The following is an 18,449-nucleotide window of genomic DNA, read 5'->3' on the forward strand; positions in this document are numbered from 1 at the left end:
CTCACACTCTTCTACAGCGGCTGAATAGCCTAAGTGCTTGACAGCTAAACGAATTCGGTCTGTTTAGAGAGTGGTGATGGATCTTTTATGTCACAAACTCCTGTTCATTCTCTTGAATGAAGCACAGAGGGTCAGGCACAGAGATGCAAGGCTCTCCCACTTCAAAGAGCCGTGAGCCTTTGATGTCCCTGTCACATTATTAGTGTTTCTGAAGGAGCTGCAGCAGAATGAATCAACTATGGAGAGCTGCTCCGGCGTGGAGGGAGTGTTACTCTGGCTTTGCTCCTGCTCTGCTCTGCAGGTCCATCGGTTTCCTGCCGGGGTGGTTAACTTTACAGTGGGAAGGGCTGTGAATAGCTTTCTCAAGGCTTTGTTAGTCACTGCATCATTCATTAAAGTTTGTTTTGAATTACTCTGGATTTCAAGGCACATTGGGAAAACCCAGTCAATTGGCAGGTTACATATTTCACACACTGTGCTGTCAATGCCACATTGTGCTTCCTTACAGAAAGACACTGGAACTGTGGTGAAGCTTCTTAGTCATCTTATATGTGAAGTCACCTCACCATAGATCTTATTCACACATACAAATCTTTACCACAGACTCTATGAGCCCATACAAATATAAACATACAAAAACTGGATGGGCCGATCGTGTTACCACTTCAAGATAAAATATCAATATTTAAATGTAATAATTTATGTGTTGTTTAACCATTACAACGCCAGCGAAGCAGCCAAGAGTTGATATTTTGAGACAGAACTTGAAATCTTCAGAGTCACATTTCTAACCAGGATTTATCAAGAATTAGTGTTTCACCATAATTGCATTTCTCTTGGGTTGAAAAGACTTAGAAAAACCATTTAATCCATGTGACTCTCTAGTAAAACTGTAACTAATTACATTATTTTGGAGTTAAACTCCCTTTATGGCACATTACTCTCCAATATGGGGAACTCTGGGATATTGCTGCCTTGGACTAGAAAAATCCATCTATAAAAAATTAACAACAGTGAAAAAGGGGAAAAAAAAACTAAAGCAATAAAATACACTGTCATAGAGGGTCTTACAGTCTTCGCTTTGTATCTGAGAACCATTGTGCATTTCATTCGACTTTGTATTACAATCATTTTAATTTCCTTTCTACGTAGGTGAGCCCAGTGGCAGGGCCGCTGGAGGGGGGTACACTGGTCACCATCCAGGGTCTGAACCTGGGTCTGTCCTTCTCTGAGCTGGAGGGGAATGTGGAGGTGGCAGGAGTACAGTGCACCCCACAGGAGGAGGGATACATCACTGCAGAACAGTAAGAGACTCCTCCCTCCTCCGCTCAGACATGCCTGCATTCATACTCTATATATTACTGTACATAGGCATACACTACAAACACACACAAGAAAATAAACATGGCAATCTCTCTTTCACTTTCACACTGTTTCACTCACAGACACTCTTTAGCACAGTCTGTGAATAAGCCAGAGCCCTATGATCAGGTAGTAAGATTGTGTGTATGTGTGTGTGTGTGTGTGTGGGGGGGGGGCTTTGCCAAAGGAAGAGACAGTCTTTGTGTCGTTGTCGTTATGAGGCTGTCGGCACAGCTGTAATTGAAATGCGCTGCATGTCGCTGACTGGAGGGACAATCTGTTAGCCATGTGTTTCTCTCACAGCCATGTAATGCGATTGGGCTCAGGCGGCAGGGACTTTATTTATATCCTCATGAAAAAAAAGAGAGAGAGAAAGAAAGAAAAAAAAAGGACATGCCAGCAGAAAATTGGAAAATTCTGGTGATGTATGAATAGAAGGGCTGGGCAGGGACGATTCATTGGGTGCTCTTATTGTATTGAGGAGCGCGGTTTGTGGCGCAGAGCAGCGTGTTGGGCAGGGCCATTCATTTGGCGCGCACAGTGCTTTAAAACATGGCATTACAGCTGTTACTAACATTAATTTCAGCAAGGGGTCAGTTGCTATAATGACTTATTCATGGCGCACTTTATCTTATTGACCTGACAGGCAATACTGATTTATTGAAAAAACCTCTATGTTGCCGTGGCAACCGGAGGTAATGGTGGGTGGCGATCACGCTGGAGATGGGAAGGGGTGTAGTTTATCATTTGAGTTATATTGCCGTTATAGGTTTTCCATTAGGAAGAAAGATGGCCCTCGGTATTGACCCACAACTTCTATGAAAGTCTGCCTCAATCACAGCGGCCGGCACAGGCCATCTTCCCCCAGCACCATTCAGAACAAATGTGACACAGTGCAGTGATCCAGCTGTGTGTGTGTGTGTGTCTCTGCTGATATCACATACATGCATGATGATCTGTTGCATGGCTGTGTCTTTTGTCCGTCCACATACATGTATGTGTGTCTTCCGACCCGACAGGATCGTGTGTGAGATGTCTGCAGCTCCTAAGGGAAGTGCGGCGGGTCCAGTGAAGCTCTGCATCGGCGAGTGCAGGCCAGAACTACGCGCACAGTCCTCCCAGTTCTACTCCTTTGTGGTAATTTTGACACTGAAACACATTTACTTTGCCCATTTGTTTGTGAAACAAGCGTTAAGTGTTTGTAATGAATTAGGCTGAAGGCGTGATCTATTAATGCCACAGCAATCGTTAATTGCTTGAGTTTTTTTTTAAGTGCAACATAGATTTTGCATAAGAGAGTCTGAAACCTCATTAGGGAAGAGGGGATTTCTAATGGTTTGTTAACTTTGTTCATTATTTTTATTTATGGTTTATAAATGTGCTTTCAAAAGTTTTTGCTTACTTTTGAAGATGCAGGGATATTTTTTTCTCTCTTTGGTTTAACTTTTTAACAGTATTGTTGTTAACTTTTTAGTTCTGCAGTGGTTTATCCAACCATGGCCAGGAGAGCAAGAGCTTGTCAGAGTCAGACAATGAATAAGACATGTTGTATTTGTGCATTTGACCTGTGTTGACAGAACAATGATGAATTTCTCCACAGACCCCCTCCATGCTGGCGCTGACCCCCGGCAGAGGACCTGAATCTGGGGGAACCAAAGTCACCATTGTTGGAGAGAACCTGGGCGCTGGCAGCACTGTCAACGTGTACTTTGGAAATCAGACCTGCGAGCTGTTCAGGTGAGGCTGATGATAATATAACCACCTGATGCTAACCCTGACACTACAGTAAGACTGTCCCCACACCCCACAATAACAAACATCTAGCCGTCTCTGCTCCCTATGAAACACAGCAAGATTGCTCTATTTAAAGAAACACTCTTAAGACACAATTAAGTGTCTGTGTGTTCAAATGAAAAATCTCAACAGTGATTAGTGAGGAGGTTATGATACCACAGCGGTAGGTATTGTTGCCGGTGTATTTATAGATATCTATTTAAAGTTCAAAACGCCTCACATGGTAGGAGTCAGGAGTGTGAGGCGAGGAAGCCATTAGCTAGAGCACCCTCTAATTACAGTGTTCCATTCCTAATGTGTCTGTAACGAGGAGGAGATGGGACAGACTATAATGAATCCTCTCTCCTCTTGGTAATGCGCATGGTTCATAGCTGCGTGAAGTCAGGGATTTGCCTCTGCAGCAGTAACTGGGCAGTCACAATCAAAGGCATGAATAAATCCCTCCTTTGGTATTCCCAACAGGAGGACCATGTCGGAGATTGTGTGTTTCTCTGCACCATCGGTGATGGGAGCGGGGCCAGTGCAGGTCAGTTTGAGTGTCGACCAGGCCAAAGTTCCAGGAAGTCTGTCCTTCGAGTACATAGAAGACCCCACGGTCCAGCGCATCGAGCCCCTGTGGAGCATTACCAGGTAACGCTGAGCCATACAATGCTGCATAGATATAGAAACCGAGGTTACATCACAGTGTGCCACTTTCACAGATCACAAATGGCTGATGTTGCTGGCAAGTTGTGTCTCAATGTGTGATTTCAACAAGGCTCTTACATTCTCATGCATGAGGCGCAAGTTTGGTGTTGGCTTGGATTGGGAAATTGTCATCACAATCTGCAAATTACAGTTTGCATTTAGCAAATTTGGTGCAGAGGCTCCGGGTTGATTAGTGACTCCAAGTAGGTGTGAACTGGAGCTTGAGCTGCTCTTCACATTGTCGTCTTCTCTGTTTCTGTCATATGCACAGTCTCAATGGCATCATATCCCAGCTATTCAAGTGGTGAACGCAGGTTGAACATTTGTCACAAGTTAAAAATCTGTTTTTTTATGAAGTATACGATCATTTGATTTACATCTGTGATACCCATACCCAAATGTAATACTGTATTATGTGCATATACTAAGTTTGACATACAGGAACATGAAAATACATGACAATATTGACATATATGTATGTGTTTACATTGTAGACATGTCACTTAGTCCATGCCAAGGCCTGTTAATATTTGTCGATATCATTAACAGTGGATTCCAAAAATTTGAGACCACTTTCCTACAACGAAAAACATATGACATATGTCATTCTAATTACATTTCATATATAAATCACAGAAATATCATCTTATACTATATAACTAACAATTTCTAATATGTGTACTGTACATGTTATAAATATGTATCATATATTCAGAGGGTGAATATATTAGACAGTAAAATAGGTGACCTATATGACATGGTGACTTTTGATATGGAGACACATGTTCCATATACCGTATTACATTTCTGTATGGGTATACAGTACAACCACTATGGGACCATACAACCTGTTAATCAGTGTCTCAGGTAACAGGGAGAGAAATGTCAAGAACTGAGGTGTTGTTGTCAGTTGTAACAAGGCTGTTGATTATACCTAACCTGTGATCACAACACGATGGCTTATCTAACCCAATGGGAATTACGCTCAGTTTAATAATTGAAATTCACATCATGGATTTTACATGAAACAAAGCAGTTTGAAGCCACTAATATTGCAATAAGAGTGAATGTGACACATAAACATCACTATCAGAGCTGAATGGTGTAGTAACCTGTATTCTCACTAAATAAAAGATGGCACTTAATGTGGGTTCGGGTGGGATTACCCAGCACTACGTCCCTGCAGATTAGACTTCAGAGAGACACCCTGGCCCACAGCCTAGTGACAGGAGGAGCTTTGTGGAGCTGCAATCAAGAGCCTTCATCATGAATGTGCAGTCCCACTATGTGGCCCTACAAGCTTAGGTAGCCTTTGAAGTGTGAGAAGAGAAGGACTGGCACTCTGTCAGACTCACTCGACTGGCCATTTTTTTTTTTTTTTTTACATTTTCCCTCCTTTCTCTCTCTTGTGTGTTTCTCCTGTTTGTCTCTCCTTGTCTGCTTCTCATTTCACTCTTCTGTTTCTGAACATTACGCTGCTGCTCAGGTTATGCAAAGATGAGAGAGAGTTGTTTATTTTAATCACTTCTAGTGCAGATATGTAAACAAGCAGCACCTGTATTCATGCTATGCCAGCCTCACAGTCATGGATGAATATAAAATAGCAGCCAGCTGGTTCCCCGTTTGATCTGGCTCTTCTGCCCAATAACAAAGAGCGAGCTCCCATGCCAGCTATATCTCCTCAAACCTGCATTAATGCAGCTCCTCTGGAAAGTGTATGCCTGCATGTGAATATGTATGCGTGTGACTGACCAATAATTCATCTTACTTCCAAACAGTGGACACACCACCCTGACAGTGACTGGGACCAACCTGGACGTGGTTCAGGAGCCGCGGGTCAGAGTCAAATACGCTGGCCACGAATCTGTCAATGTGAGTGTGACAGCTGCTAAAATACTGCACTCAGCCTTTATTGACGTTACTTACTCAAACTGATAGAAAATGGCACAGTGAAGCTGTTCTTTATTGATAGGTTGCCCAGGAGGATAACGAGGTACATTTACATTCGTGGTCAATGTACTAGCTTTTGTTTTTTTTCATTTACTGAACTGTGCAGAGATTATTTAAATGTACCCTAAAGCATTTATATAGTTTTACACACAAATGTTCAGAGACTGTTTAGTTTTAGGTGGTCAAAACTGCAGAAGTCAGACAAACATCCTGACAATGCACCAGACAGAAGTGCAAGATGCATAGTAAATTGACACTTGTCTGAATACTTAAATATGTCTGTGAAGGTTCTCAGTCATCCAGGTCATCTTATTCTTGTGGAGTTTTAGTAAAAAAGGCACAAGACCACCCCCGAAACTGGGGGTGGTGGTCTTGTGAGGGGTCACATGTCTCCAAGTACTCAGGTACCTGGGTTTCTTGCATTAGTCTCAGAAGTGAAGAAGCCTCTTGGATGAGAGAAGAAGTCCAGTTGCTTTTTTACTAAAACTCCACAAGAATACTTAAATAGTTTTATGAAATGTCATGGTTGTCATAAATGTGAAGCCACATATATAATATATAGAATGGTTCATCCCAAAATGAGATTTTCAAAAACCTGGCGTGGAGAAACCACTCTGTTTTGGGAGGTGATTTATGGTGCTGATTCTTCTTGCCTAAGCTCCTCAGGCAGGTTGCCTCAAAGTGATTGATTGTTTCCAAAGTGTTGGGTCCCTGATGGCGAGAGTCCAGTTACCTGACTGGTTCAAAGTTTTCCACTTTGGAGCAGTCAGAGAATGGCCTGAGGATTTGAGGCTGCACACTGGCTGAAGGAGGGTCGAATATTCTGGAGGGGACTTTTGGCTCGACCTTGAAAGAGCTCAATAATAAAAAAAAGTCAATTCTAAAAAGGTAGCTAGTGAAGTGATGCCAGGGATGGAGCGATATGTTTGTTTGTTTGTACCAGAGAGAGATTTTAAAGACACTGTTTACTGAGGCTGAAATAAAGACAGAAGACAAGGTAAATATGATATGAAAGAGAAATGGCCCATTCTACCGTCGGGGGAAATTGTAAAAAATGATCTTAGCTGCGGGTGGAAAAGTTTAGAGCAGTTTCAACTGATCAATTTATTACTTTCTAGGTTTCAGTGTGTATATCTGTACTGTTGGAAAATATATAACACTTAAAGATGATACAAAGTGAGCTGTAAACATGTAAAAGGAAAACAAAAAGATTAGGGGAATTACAAAGTTTAAATGTATTGAGGAAGGTAAGTTTTTGTGTGTAGACAATGTTGTATGTGAGAGGTCTGGGCCAAATAAATAGCGTTTTAATGATGCCAGCCAGAATTTGAGCCAGTCAATTAAAACTGCATGTTCTGCAGTGTCACTGGCAGGACTGAGATCTGAAGGGATTAAAGCCGAACTTTCACCCGCATCAGCTGCTAAAAGAGGGTCACTGGTAATTTTAATGAGGGCAGTGTCTTTATCACGCTTATCTCGAAAACATAACTGGATCTGCTTAAAAAAAATGTTTTGAAACACAAAAGCAGTTAATTGACTTGAAACAACTTTGTGTGAAACCTTAGATAAAAATGGAAGCTTAGAAATTGGCCTGGAGCGGGTGGAATTTATGGGAAAAGCTTGATTATGAGGAGATGGAGGAGCTGCAGAAAAAGAAGGAAACATGCTAATTGAAGAGGTTGCTGACGAATAGCCGTACTAATAATGGACAACTGGTTTTAAGCCACTCAGTGATTGACCTAATATGGTATGTGCCATGCTCTGTAGATAGACCCTGTTTACATTACATAACACCGATTTACATAAGAGGTATTTTAATCAAGCTAATGGTCTGTTTCATTTGGTCGTCCATCGATGGCCTCGTAACCTCTTTTGTGCGTGCTGGAGTGTTGTGGTGTTAAACCAGAAGCAAGCACTATTGAGTTTTCTAGTTAGCTAGTTTTAAACAAAGTGTGCTATGAATAAGTTATACGTTTTACATCTTGGATGTGTTTTTTGGACCATATATTTAAAAGAGATGAAGGATTAGACATGCATGTCAGAGGAACAAGGTGAGAAAACATTAACAGCAGCCATAGGCTTAAATGATGAACTTATTAATTGAGTGGTTTACCCTTGGCTGGAGGAGACCTGGTTCATTTGACACAAGTTTCAAAGCACCCTGAATGACTGACACTGAAGGAATCCTCGGAGGTTACAACTATTTTCCCATCACCAAAATTGTTTTGTTATCTTTTGATTGAGAGTGGCAGAAAACTTCACATTGTGTTCAAATGAATGTAGAATTTGAGTAATACTAAATGGCTACACAAGATTCATAACATTAAAACTTTAAAATGAGAATAATAATTCTATCACACTGAAGCATGAAATGAGGCATCTGTTGAAAAGTATTCCACAAAGGTTTGGTTTTTAGATTTAAAAAAATGCATTAAGCCTGTAGTCTATTTAACTTATTTTAAAACTAATATATTCCCTTGAGATGATATTACCAATAAGGTGGAAAAAATATTTTCAGGGTAAAATACTGACTCATGAATTGCCTGGAGAGATATCAATTTTTACTTTTTTATTTACTAATTACTGTGTAAAGAGATGAATTATCTTTGTCTTTAAATAATATGCAGTTTTATACTGCTACAAACAATTATGTGAGGCACTAAATGTGTGTCTTTTTCAGAATCTGTCACATTAGGTGTGGTTGTGGGAACTACATGCATTGGGGCGTGTGTAACTTGTCCACCTGACCTGACTCCTCTGCAGGTTTGCAAAGTGCTGAACACAACCACCATCAGCTGCTTCGCTCCCTCCCTGAAGGCAGAGTTCAACACAGACCAGGAGACCATCAAACATGTGGACGAGTTTGGCTTCGTCTTCAACAACGTCCAAGCTTTGCTTACATACAACAACACAAGCTTTGTCTACTACCCCAACCCTTACCTGGAGCCGCTCAGCCTATCAGGAGTCCTGGAGCAGAAACCTGGAGCTCCCATCATACTCAAAGTACGTTACAGGGTTTTTTTGAATTCGCTGCAGTAAATAAGAGAGATGTAAGGTGAGCCTGAGAGCTCAACACTTATAAGTAGACAAATGCGCAACAAATTCAGAGAACATCATTATTTTGACAACACATCAGGAGCTCCACAGAGAATAGTTTGGAGCCTATAAGAATTTAGCATCAACAAGGACGCTGAATGTGCAGTACATGAGATACAGTATTCATCAGTCTTGTTTAACGTCTGCTATGCCATGTCCTCATTACTGTAATCCCCCACGGTTCTTAATGATCAGTACAATCCTATTTTCTTGCCGATTAGTAATGCTACACATTAACCTTCCTAAAAATCAGTGTATCACAACTTGAACATCATTTCTTAGTAATTATACTAATGCCTCAAAATCACATGGTAATAATTTTTGGAGGGTATTATAAGATAATTGCTTAAAAATCTGATCAACGACACCAAAAATTTGGAGCCAGCAGACAGAGTCCCAAAAGGGTAAAGGAACTGCAACATTGCAATTGCTGGAAAGCAGCTGATTGCGTTTTTGTGTGATGCAGTTAAATTACAGTTCAGTCTGAGGCCTCCAACCAAAACCTCTTTTCCACAACTGCGTGGTCTTAATATGTGTTTTCTGTTGGATGACATATTGTTGTTTTGTGCAGTTATTTGCAGTGTTTTGCTTCTGTGACTGTGTTGCAGGGACGCAACCTTGTACCGTCTGCATCTGGTGGAGCAAGGCTGAATTACACAGTGCTGATCGGGGATACGCCCTGTTCTCTCACTGTGTCCGACACTCAGTTACTCTGCGAGCCACCAAACCTCACAGGGCAGCACAAAGTCCTGGTCAGTCTAATGCATGTTCTGCCCATCCACTGGTTTTCTGTCTGTCTGTCTGTCTGTCTGTCTGTCTGTCTGTCTGTCTGTCTGTCTGTCTGTCTGTCTGTCTGTCTGTCTGTCTGTCTGTCTGTCTGTCTGTCTGTCTGTCTGTATGTCTTTCTCTGTTTCTGATTTGCTGTCTGTATGGATGTGGGTCACTGTCTCTGGGTCAGTGTTTTTCTGTACGTCACTGTATTTGTGGGTCACGGACAGGCTTTCAGTAAGTTGCTGTCTTTCTGTCATTGTCTGTCATTCATGGTCTGCTAGGTTCCCAATTACAGCCCACTGCCCCCAAGAATTATTGACAGGCACTCAACTTGCAATTAATCTGTTAAAAGAAAACTAAGCTGGTGTGCCAACTTGTTTTGTTCAAAGGCAGTTGTTCAAGAAAATCTCCATTGTACTTGCCAATTTAATTCTTCATCAACAATGTTTTGATGATTTGAGGATTTTCAACATTGTTTGAAGCCCAGTGTTTGTAGCCAAATTGGTATTATTGTCATTTTTCTAGGTTCAAGTTGGAGGACTCCACATCTCCCCAGGAGAAGTTCACATCCGGTCTGACAGCCTCCTCACCCTTCCTGCTATCTTCAGCATCGCAGCTGGAGGAGGTCTGCTCCTCATCATCGTCATCATAGTCCTACTGGCCTACAGGCGGAAGTCACATGAGAACGACCTCACTTTGAAACGACTGCAGATGCAGATGGACAATCTGGAGTCCCGAGTGGCTCTGGAGTGCAAGGAGGGTGAGTGAGACTCATTATCAACCCTATTGATTAAAACACAAAACATCTACACTGTAACTGTATCACACTGCCATCTGTTGAGTACTGATGTTCTGACTGATGAACCTTGTTTAAGAAAATGATTTATTTCAATAGAGACTTATTTAATAATATTCACTGTCTGAGTGTAGGACTAGCAGAATGACAGGCTGAGAGGTCATTATTGATAGAAAATTGTGAATCTGTTTGCCTTTTACATTTTTGCTTACACAGGGCCAACAACACAGTTATAATAATAGAACAAAATCTGTCACACTATAACTCTTTCAATCCATATCAAGTAAAATGTCGATTTCACAACCAAGCCAAACATTCAGTATACAGCACAAATACATTATGAACCATAATTCTTAAAGCGATTTGATGTTTTAAGGAAATATGGCCTTCAAATTTAGAGAAAACAATTATAATATTTGGAACAAGCCTAGGAAAAAATAAGTAATTTCCCTGTGATATTGTGCAGCCTTTGCAGAGCTACAGACTGACATCAACGAGTTAACAAGTGATCTGGACAGAGCTGGCATCCCCTACCTGGACTATCGCACTTACGCCATGAGGGTTCTCTTTCCAGGCATTGATGATCACCCTGTGCTCAGAGAGCTGGAGGTGAGGAACCCTGAAGCGGGGCTGCACTACTTGAATCCAGTTTCAGCAATTTTTTCTGACATCTTGACCTTCAGGCTCCCGGCTCCAAAACCAAATTGATTTTGGCTTGTTGGCAAGTGCTGTCAAACTGCTCTCGAGCTGAGCAGTGTGAGCAAATGTCAGTCTACTCACTGTGGTTTGAGCTCTGTTTAATGGTGTCCACACCAGCTGAGCAGAGTTTGATGCCTTGCCCAGTTCCTTAGTCATGCACCTGTGTGGAGTAAAACTTTTCTTGGCTTTGTCCATTGCACTTTGTCTAACTTCTTAAATGCAAAGATTCCAAACACGTTCTTTTCCTTTGGATGGTCCTTCATTGTTGTGACTGCTTCATATGAGGATGTTATAAAGTGGTTGTGAAATGCACAACATCCTAACTCCAAACATTAATGATTGAGATGATGAGGGATGGAGCAGAGCTTTTTTAAATCTACATTTCAGTTGAATTTGAAAGAAAATCCTCACACATATTATTATTTAAGATAAGTACGGTTCACTGACTGTTTTGTCAAAGAAGTTTGGAGACATTTTCTTTTGCTCTGAGTTGGTCTAATCCACATCTAGATACCTCAGGACCTCATGTTGCCTCCCACTCAACAGAACCTGGTGTTAATATTAACCTTGGATTCTCTCATTACTGGCTTTATCACTGATGCACTCCCTATAATTTTGAAGTTCTAAGGATGAACCACTTGCCTTTTCAATAATTGTAGAACAACTTGTCACGCAGTCAAGGTCAAAATTGGATTGGGTTGGTGTTGCAATGAGAGTTATTTTAATCATGGCGTTATTATGATCACGGTAATTAAGAGCTCCGAAGAGTCTTTAATTGCAGTTTTAGACGTCCTGACTTTTTCATCAAAGGAACACTTCCTTTATTTTTCACATGATTGCCATTGGGGTGAGCCTGTAGCTGCATGAGCGCTTCTGTTTTGCACACAGATGGTTTATGAGGATTTTGTGCATGTGTTTCAATGTGTCTTCATGTTCCTCCATCTATGTTATGACTTTTCTCATCACTGAGTGCATATTATCTAATGAGCATATGCATCTTTGCATATGTGTGTGTGTGTGTGTGTGTGTGTGTGTGTGTGTGTGTGTGTGTGTGCATGATGTGTATAGGTGCCGGGGAGTGGGCAGGCGAATGTGGAGAAAGCCTTGAAGCAGTTTGCTCAGCTGGTGAATAACAAGGTTTTCCTGCTGACATTCATCCGTACACTGGAGCTGCAGCGCTCTTTCTCCATGCGTGACCGCGGTTACGTCGCCTCCCTCATCATGACCGCTCTGCAGGGGCGGCTAGAGTACGCCACCGACATCCTCAAGCACCTGCTGTCAGACCTTATAGAACGCAACCTGGAGAGCAAGAACCACCCTAAACTACTGCTCCGCAGGTATTTAACCGTCAGTCAGAGAGTCACTACATGAAGACATTTCCTGCTCTTTACACATTGTGATAACGTTTGTAAATCTGAATAGTGTTCGTCTCTATGCTCAGGTGAATAATTCACTGTGGAAATAAATGCATATATAGCTGTAAAAATATGACTAGGTAAAATTTAGACACATTTGTTGCAGGGAGTCACAGTTTTTGGGGATTATATTAGGTAACAGTTATAACTCAATGAAATGGATTTCCCCTTGAATGAGGATATTACCATTTGTTTAAAAGTTTTAAAGTTATGCATACTACAGGTAAGAAGTTTTAAAATTCACAAAGTGGTTCCATATTCAAATCATGTAGCCTACTGACTATGCTTCAAACATCTTTCCATTGGCTACAACATGCAGTATATCCATGTAATCCTATGACATATGGCTATCACAGAACCAACGCGTAGCGAAAAAACAATTAATCTAACATCATGTCTTTAGACTCAGGAACCCAGAACCCAGAGAGAAGTCACACATGCAAACTAGAAGCTAGAGGTGACCATGGTAACCACTGCATGACTGTGCCGTCCCAGTTCAAGCATCCAGCATTTTCCTTGAGAATTTGAGGGATCAAATTTTGACTTTTGTCCTCCTGACAGAGAATTTGAATTTGAGGGTTCAGGTGTCACAATCCTGACCAGTTCTGATAACCCTGCTTATCTTTTGGCACAGATAATTCCTTAGTGCATTGTTCTTTCCAGCCCAGTTGCCGCACTTCTGATGGATGAGTAACTAGGCCAGCGAAGGAAAGCCCGCCTCTGTTCGGCTTTGTTTTGTGCAGCCGCGTGAAACAGCCGTTACAAGTGTGAGAAACACGGTGCACGAGCAGACAGGTGAAAGACAGGAGCGGTAAGAGTGATAGAGCAGGAGAGACCAGTAGAGGAAGAGAACCTAATGGGGAAGAGTGAGTGCAGCGGCGGCAGAGTTGTTGTCAGTCTGACTTATCTTCTGTGTGCCACTCATGAAACATTCAGCTGTAGCTCACGTTTCTTTTCCCCGTCACCTCCCCTTCTCTCGCCTCTCTCCTCCACCTCTGGTTATCTGCTGATTGTTTTCCCAGCGCTGAGACTGGCCTACTGAATGTTTCATGAGGGTTTTTTTTTTTTTTTTTTTTTTGTAAAAAGAGGGCTCTCTCAATCTGAAGCACACTCATTAAATATAAGGATGAGTTCACATGGGAGCCAGTACAACAAGAACTTGTTAGCCCAAACATGCTGCTCGTGCGGAAACACTCTAAAATTTAATGGGATGCCGTCAACATCCGAGTCAGTACAGGTTAGGGATGAGATGCCGGTAAGGTCAGAAAAGGAGTGACGGAGACAGCAGGTTAGAGAGAGAGAGAGAGAGACTGACTGGCTATAAAGCCATGAAAGGGCTTATATGCCGTTTTAAAGGTGCTGTTACATGATTTAAAGGATTTACTACAGCAAAATCATAAAATCTTCCCATCTGGGCTCACGTAAAAAGTAGCTAAGTGCAGACACAGCAGTGAAGAAGACTTGGAAGTGGACCTCTAAGTTCTGCACATTTATGTCATGACCCAAATATGCTGAGCACCAGCAGCACTTAACGGCAGTATATCGGAGCGCGTGTCCTTTGAGACTGAGCGGCTGAGCAAGGATGTAATTCTCTGTAAACTCTCCATGTCATGTTTTTGGGCTTCAACAATATCAGGCTCTTCTGTGTCTTAAATTATAAAAGAATAATCAGAGCACTCCAGCTCTCCGCGGGACGTCTCTTGCTAACAAATGACTGTGCTTTCTTCTTGTCTCGCAGAACCGAGTCGGTGGCAGAGAAGATGCTGACAAATTGGTTTGCCTTCCTACTGCACAAATTTCTCAAGGTAAAAAACATCTTTATCACACCTCGCTGCTACAGGTGTCCATTAACATTGCACTGGTATCGATTTTGAAGTAGGCTTTTGTTGTAGCCGTGACTGTAACCGACAGGTTTCATGGACACTCAGTGGTAACCTATGGGGTCACATGCATCTCTGAGCTTTTGCAATTCAAAATGAAAGACAGCTCTGTGTTATTATGTTTGATGTCTTCCTGAGTCTGATGAATCCCGATCTCTCTTCTTCCCTCCAACCCCCCCCTGCGATGTCTTATTTTCCTTTCTCCCACCTTTCACTGTAATCCCCCCGGTTTCCCTTCCAAAACAAAGGAGTGTGCTGGCGAGCCTCTCTTCATGCTGTTCTGTGCCATCAAACAGCAAATGGAGAAGGGACCCATTGACTCCATCACGGGAGAGGCGCGCTATTCCCTCAGTGAGGACAAGCTCATCCGACAGCAGATTGAATACAAGACACTGGTGAGTCATAAAGACGTAAGGGGATGGAAAGAAAAAATTTTTTTGTCTGTATTAATTTTGTACATCTCCTGGCAAAGAACCTCGACAGATCCACAGGAATGTGCCATGTGTTTTTGCTGTAGTTATGTGGATCCTTTGAGTGCTGTAATAGTGGAAATAACATGGCAACAGTGGGCAAATAATCTTACACTGCTAGATTTCCATCTCATTAAGCTCTGGGACCAAGTTTCTGGGACAAACAAATTAGGAATCAAGAGTTTAATGCCGACTCCCGCTAATCAGGGGGAGTCTCAATGATATGATCCACCATTGGAGGGAATTTGCAGGTTTAAAGGAGAATTACATTTTTGACCCCTAAATCGTTGTTCTGATGGTCACCCAGTGTTTGGGGGAGCAAAAAACGCGACTAAAATTGATGCAGGCAAACCAGAGTTACACCATGGCTACCCGGTGCTAGTGATAGCGACAACGCTAAAGTATGAGGGGAATTTTTTCAACCACAACAAACACTCAAAAAACAATCAAATATCTATGGTACATGACTGGAATCCTTATGACACACCACTGAACTCATAAACTGTACGGTTATACTGAGTATAAACAGTATAAACTTTGTGTTTTTGCATGTAGTCACTCACCTCAGATAGCCTAACTCTGAAACATCCTGGAAAGACATTACTATCTGATCACAGAGCGCCTGCTCTCCCCGCCACAGAAACAAACACTTGTTGTGATGATTACTTTACCAAGTGTTTGTTTCTGTGGCGGGGAGAGCAGGCGCTCTGTGATCAGATAGTAATGTCTTTCCAGGATGTTTCAGAGTTAGGCTACTGTTTATACTGTACACTATATGAGTTAATTGGTGTGTCATAAGGATTCAAGTCATGTACCATAGATATTTGATTGTTTTTTGAGTGTTTGTTGTGGTTGAAAGAATTGCCCCCATAGGTTAGCGTTGTCGCTATCCCTAGCGCCGTCTCGCCATGGTGTAACTCCGGTTTGCCTGCATCAATTTTAGTCACGTTTTTTGCTCCCCCCAACACTGGGTAACCATCAGGACAACGATTTAGGGGTCAAAAATGACCGCAATTCTCCTTTAATGTCTTGCTAAATGACACAAGGAAACATCAAACAACCATCCTTAGAATTACTGGTTGACCTGTCTTTTTCTTTGACCCAGTGTTGGTTCTTTTGTTAAGGAATGAAGATATGTATGCTTGTACTGGTGGATAAAATCATGAATACTGAGTGTATGCTGCTCAGTGAAGAGTAGGAAATGTGCCTGGTGAGGTAGGGGTTCCCACCAACACCCATCAGGATAACCTCCCCCTTGGGCTTTTGCTCCAAAGCAGGATGACACCTCTCTGATCGCCATGTCGGAGAGTCTGTGTCTCATTACTTGTTTAATGCCTCTGCTAGAGCTGCACAGCCACATCCTGGAGGTGTGAAATTACATTTCAGGCCAGGATCCCTCCACCAGGACAGTTCAGTAATGGTAATGAAAGGACTTTCCTAGCAAGCAACACCTCTCTCACTCTCTCTCTCTCTGTCTCTTTCTCTTTCTCTGACTCCCACCTACCTTTCCCTCCCTTCTCTCTCTTTCTCTGTCTATCCTGGATCCCCAGACGCTGAGCTGTGTGAACCCAGACAATGAGAACAGCCCAGAAATCCCTGTCAAGGTGCTCAACTGTGACACCATTACCCAGGTAAAAGAGAAGATCCTGGATGCCGTCTACAAGAACATGCCCTACTCGCAGCGTCCGCGAGCTGCAGACATGGATCTAGGTGAGACTTCACTGGTGGATTGCATACTCTGCAAAACTATTAAATTCTACTTGTATTATAAAGTCTGACAGAAGAAAAAGAAACACACAGAGAAAATGAACTGTGTCATATGATGTGTTGGAAAACTGACAAGAGGGGGAAAATACAGTTGGGAGTGGGCACAGCTGGGGAGTTATCACAGGTGTTTCATTGAAGACAAATGACATCAACAAAGGGCTCAACATCAGTTTCTGGAAGACAACCCCCTCCCCATGTCTGTTTACATCCTCAAATCAGAACAACACTCTCCAACCCTGACGTTAAACCTTCCCGACAGCGCACCTACACTGAGGCTTACGCCCACAACATGTCATCCAATACTGAACGGCTTGGCACAAATCCAGCTGACATGCACCTTCAAAGGGAGTAAATAAGACACCTTGTCGCTAGTGGATGATATTGCTTCGGGTCTATAGTTTTATACCTTTGGGGACTTTTATAGGTTAGGGATTTGGGGGAGATACGTTTTCCGTGCTGCTTTGGGCACCTTACATCCCACGAGAGCACCAAACTAACTTTTCCACTGGATGTTACCAATTTCTACTTACTCAGTTAGTCTATTCTGTTCTAGGCAGCATGGCTCTCTGCTGTTGGGTGATCACTCTCATCTATCTGCTGAGAAGAATAGTTAGGGGAAGGTGGGGGTGGGGGGTGGTGCTTCAGGTGATGCATCGATCCTTTTTGTATTTCTGACTGTCGCTGTGCCACTTCAAAGTTTCATTCTTAAACCGTATTGACCCATTAACAAGTGTTAACCTCCCTCCACCAGCCTCCTCCTCGCTCTCTTCTTTGTATTTATTATTTTCTTCCCAATAATACACTATTGATGCCTTCCACCAATTATATGGTAACAGCTTAATGGATTGTATCACGCCTTTGAAAGGCGGCCAGGGAAAGACTGAGTGAGCAAGTGAATAAGAGAGAGTACTGTCTGTGTTTGATCACTAATTGCACTAACAGCAGACATCCAATTGCACTTACGTGACGATGCAAAATATTAACTGGTAGTTAAAAAGCCCCAGCAGAGACTGCACTTCTCTGGAGAAGCAAACTAAAGACAAACCTGCTGGTGACATTCCAGCGCTCCACCATGGAGACGTATGGTACGCTGCATGGCTGCTCAGCTGCAGACCGGAAGGCCCTCCAGAGAATCATAAAGACAGCAGAGATAATCATAGGCTGTCCTCTGCCTTCAGGACATCTCAAGATCCAGATGAGCCAGAGCCAGAAACATAATAAAGGACAATACACACCCTAGATGCAAACTGTTCACCCTCTACAGGAGCTTGAGAAGCAGAACAGACTGAAAGCAGGTTCTCCCCCTGGGCCATTAGGACTATCAACACAAATCCTCACACCTATTTCCCCTCCAATTCTGCACTTTAAGTACACACTACCTCAATCTTAGTTGTTTCACATTTATCCATTAGTATTGAATTTTTTTTTTCATTAATGTGTTCTGTGTGAGTCTTGTTTCGTCTGTAGTTGTAGCACTTTTCTTGCATTAGGTGTTCAATGACAATAGAGCATTCAATTCAATTGATTACTGATTAATCAGTAATCCCCCCCATCAACAAACTGAAGTGTTCCGGTAAGCTCTGAATTTGCCGTTCATATCATTCATATCTACATGGAGCGGGTAAGCTCGGTGCTGGCTGCCATGTGGTGTCGCCATGTTTTTACGTTCAGTGGCAGCGTGACGGTAGGAAACCACGGAAACTCAGCGGAGACACCGGAGCTGTCGGCTCAGGTCGAGGTGCCGTCTGTGAAAAGTCACCGC

At 42.4% G+C, this 18,449-nt stretch overlaps 1 protein-coding gene across 2 annotated transcripts in view; it reads left to right on the forward strand.

Annotated features, from left to right (window-relative positions):
• Positions 1-18,449, forward strand: part of LOC146988126 (plexin-A2-like) — an 81,931-nt gene that overhangs the window by 53,620 nt on the left and 9,862 nt on the right. For both annotated transcript variants that reach the window (XM_085777768.1, XM_085777769.1), the window contains 13 exons: positions 1,153-1,304; positions 2,382-2,499; positions 2,963-3,099; positions 3,619-3,786; positions 5,622-5,715; positions 8,557-8,796; positions 9,498-9,641; positions 10,186-10,420; positions 10,923-11,065; positions 12,224-12,492; positions 14,309-14,375; positions 14,699-14,845; positions 16,471-16,630. In XM_085777768.1, coding sequence (XP_085633894.1) covers positions 1,153-1,304; positions 2,382-2,499; positions 2,963-3,099; positions 3,619-3,786; positions 5,622-5,715; positions 8,557-8,796; positions 9,498-9,641; positions 10,186-10,420; positions 10,923-11,065; positions 12,224-12,492; positions 14,309-14,375; positions 14,699-14,845; positions 16,471-16,630 — 2,074 coding nt within the window. The remainder of the gene's footprint in view (positions 1-1,152; positions 1,305-2,381; positions 2,500-2,962; positions 3,100-3,618; positions 3,787-5,621; positions 5,716-8,556; positions 8,797-9,497; positions 9,642-10,185; positions 10,421-10,922; positions 11,066-12,223; positions 12,493-14,308; positions 14,376-14,698; positions 14,846-16,470; positions 16,631-18,449) is intronic.

This window comes from Trachurus japonicus, chromosome 5 (genome assembly GCF_045865225.1).
Source record: "Trachurus japonicus isolate A0001 chromosome 5, Traja_1.0".
In the NCBI taxonomy this organism is placed as follows: domain Eukaryota; kingdom Metazoa; phylum Chordata; class Actinopteri; order Carangiformes; family Carangidae; genus Trachurus; species Trachurus japonicus.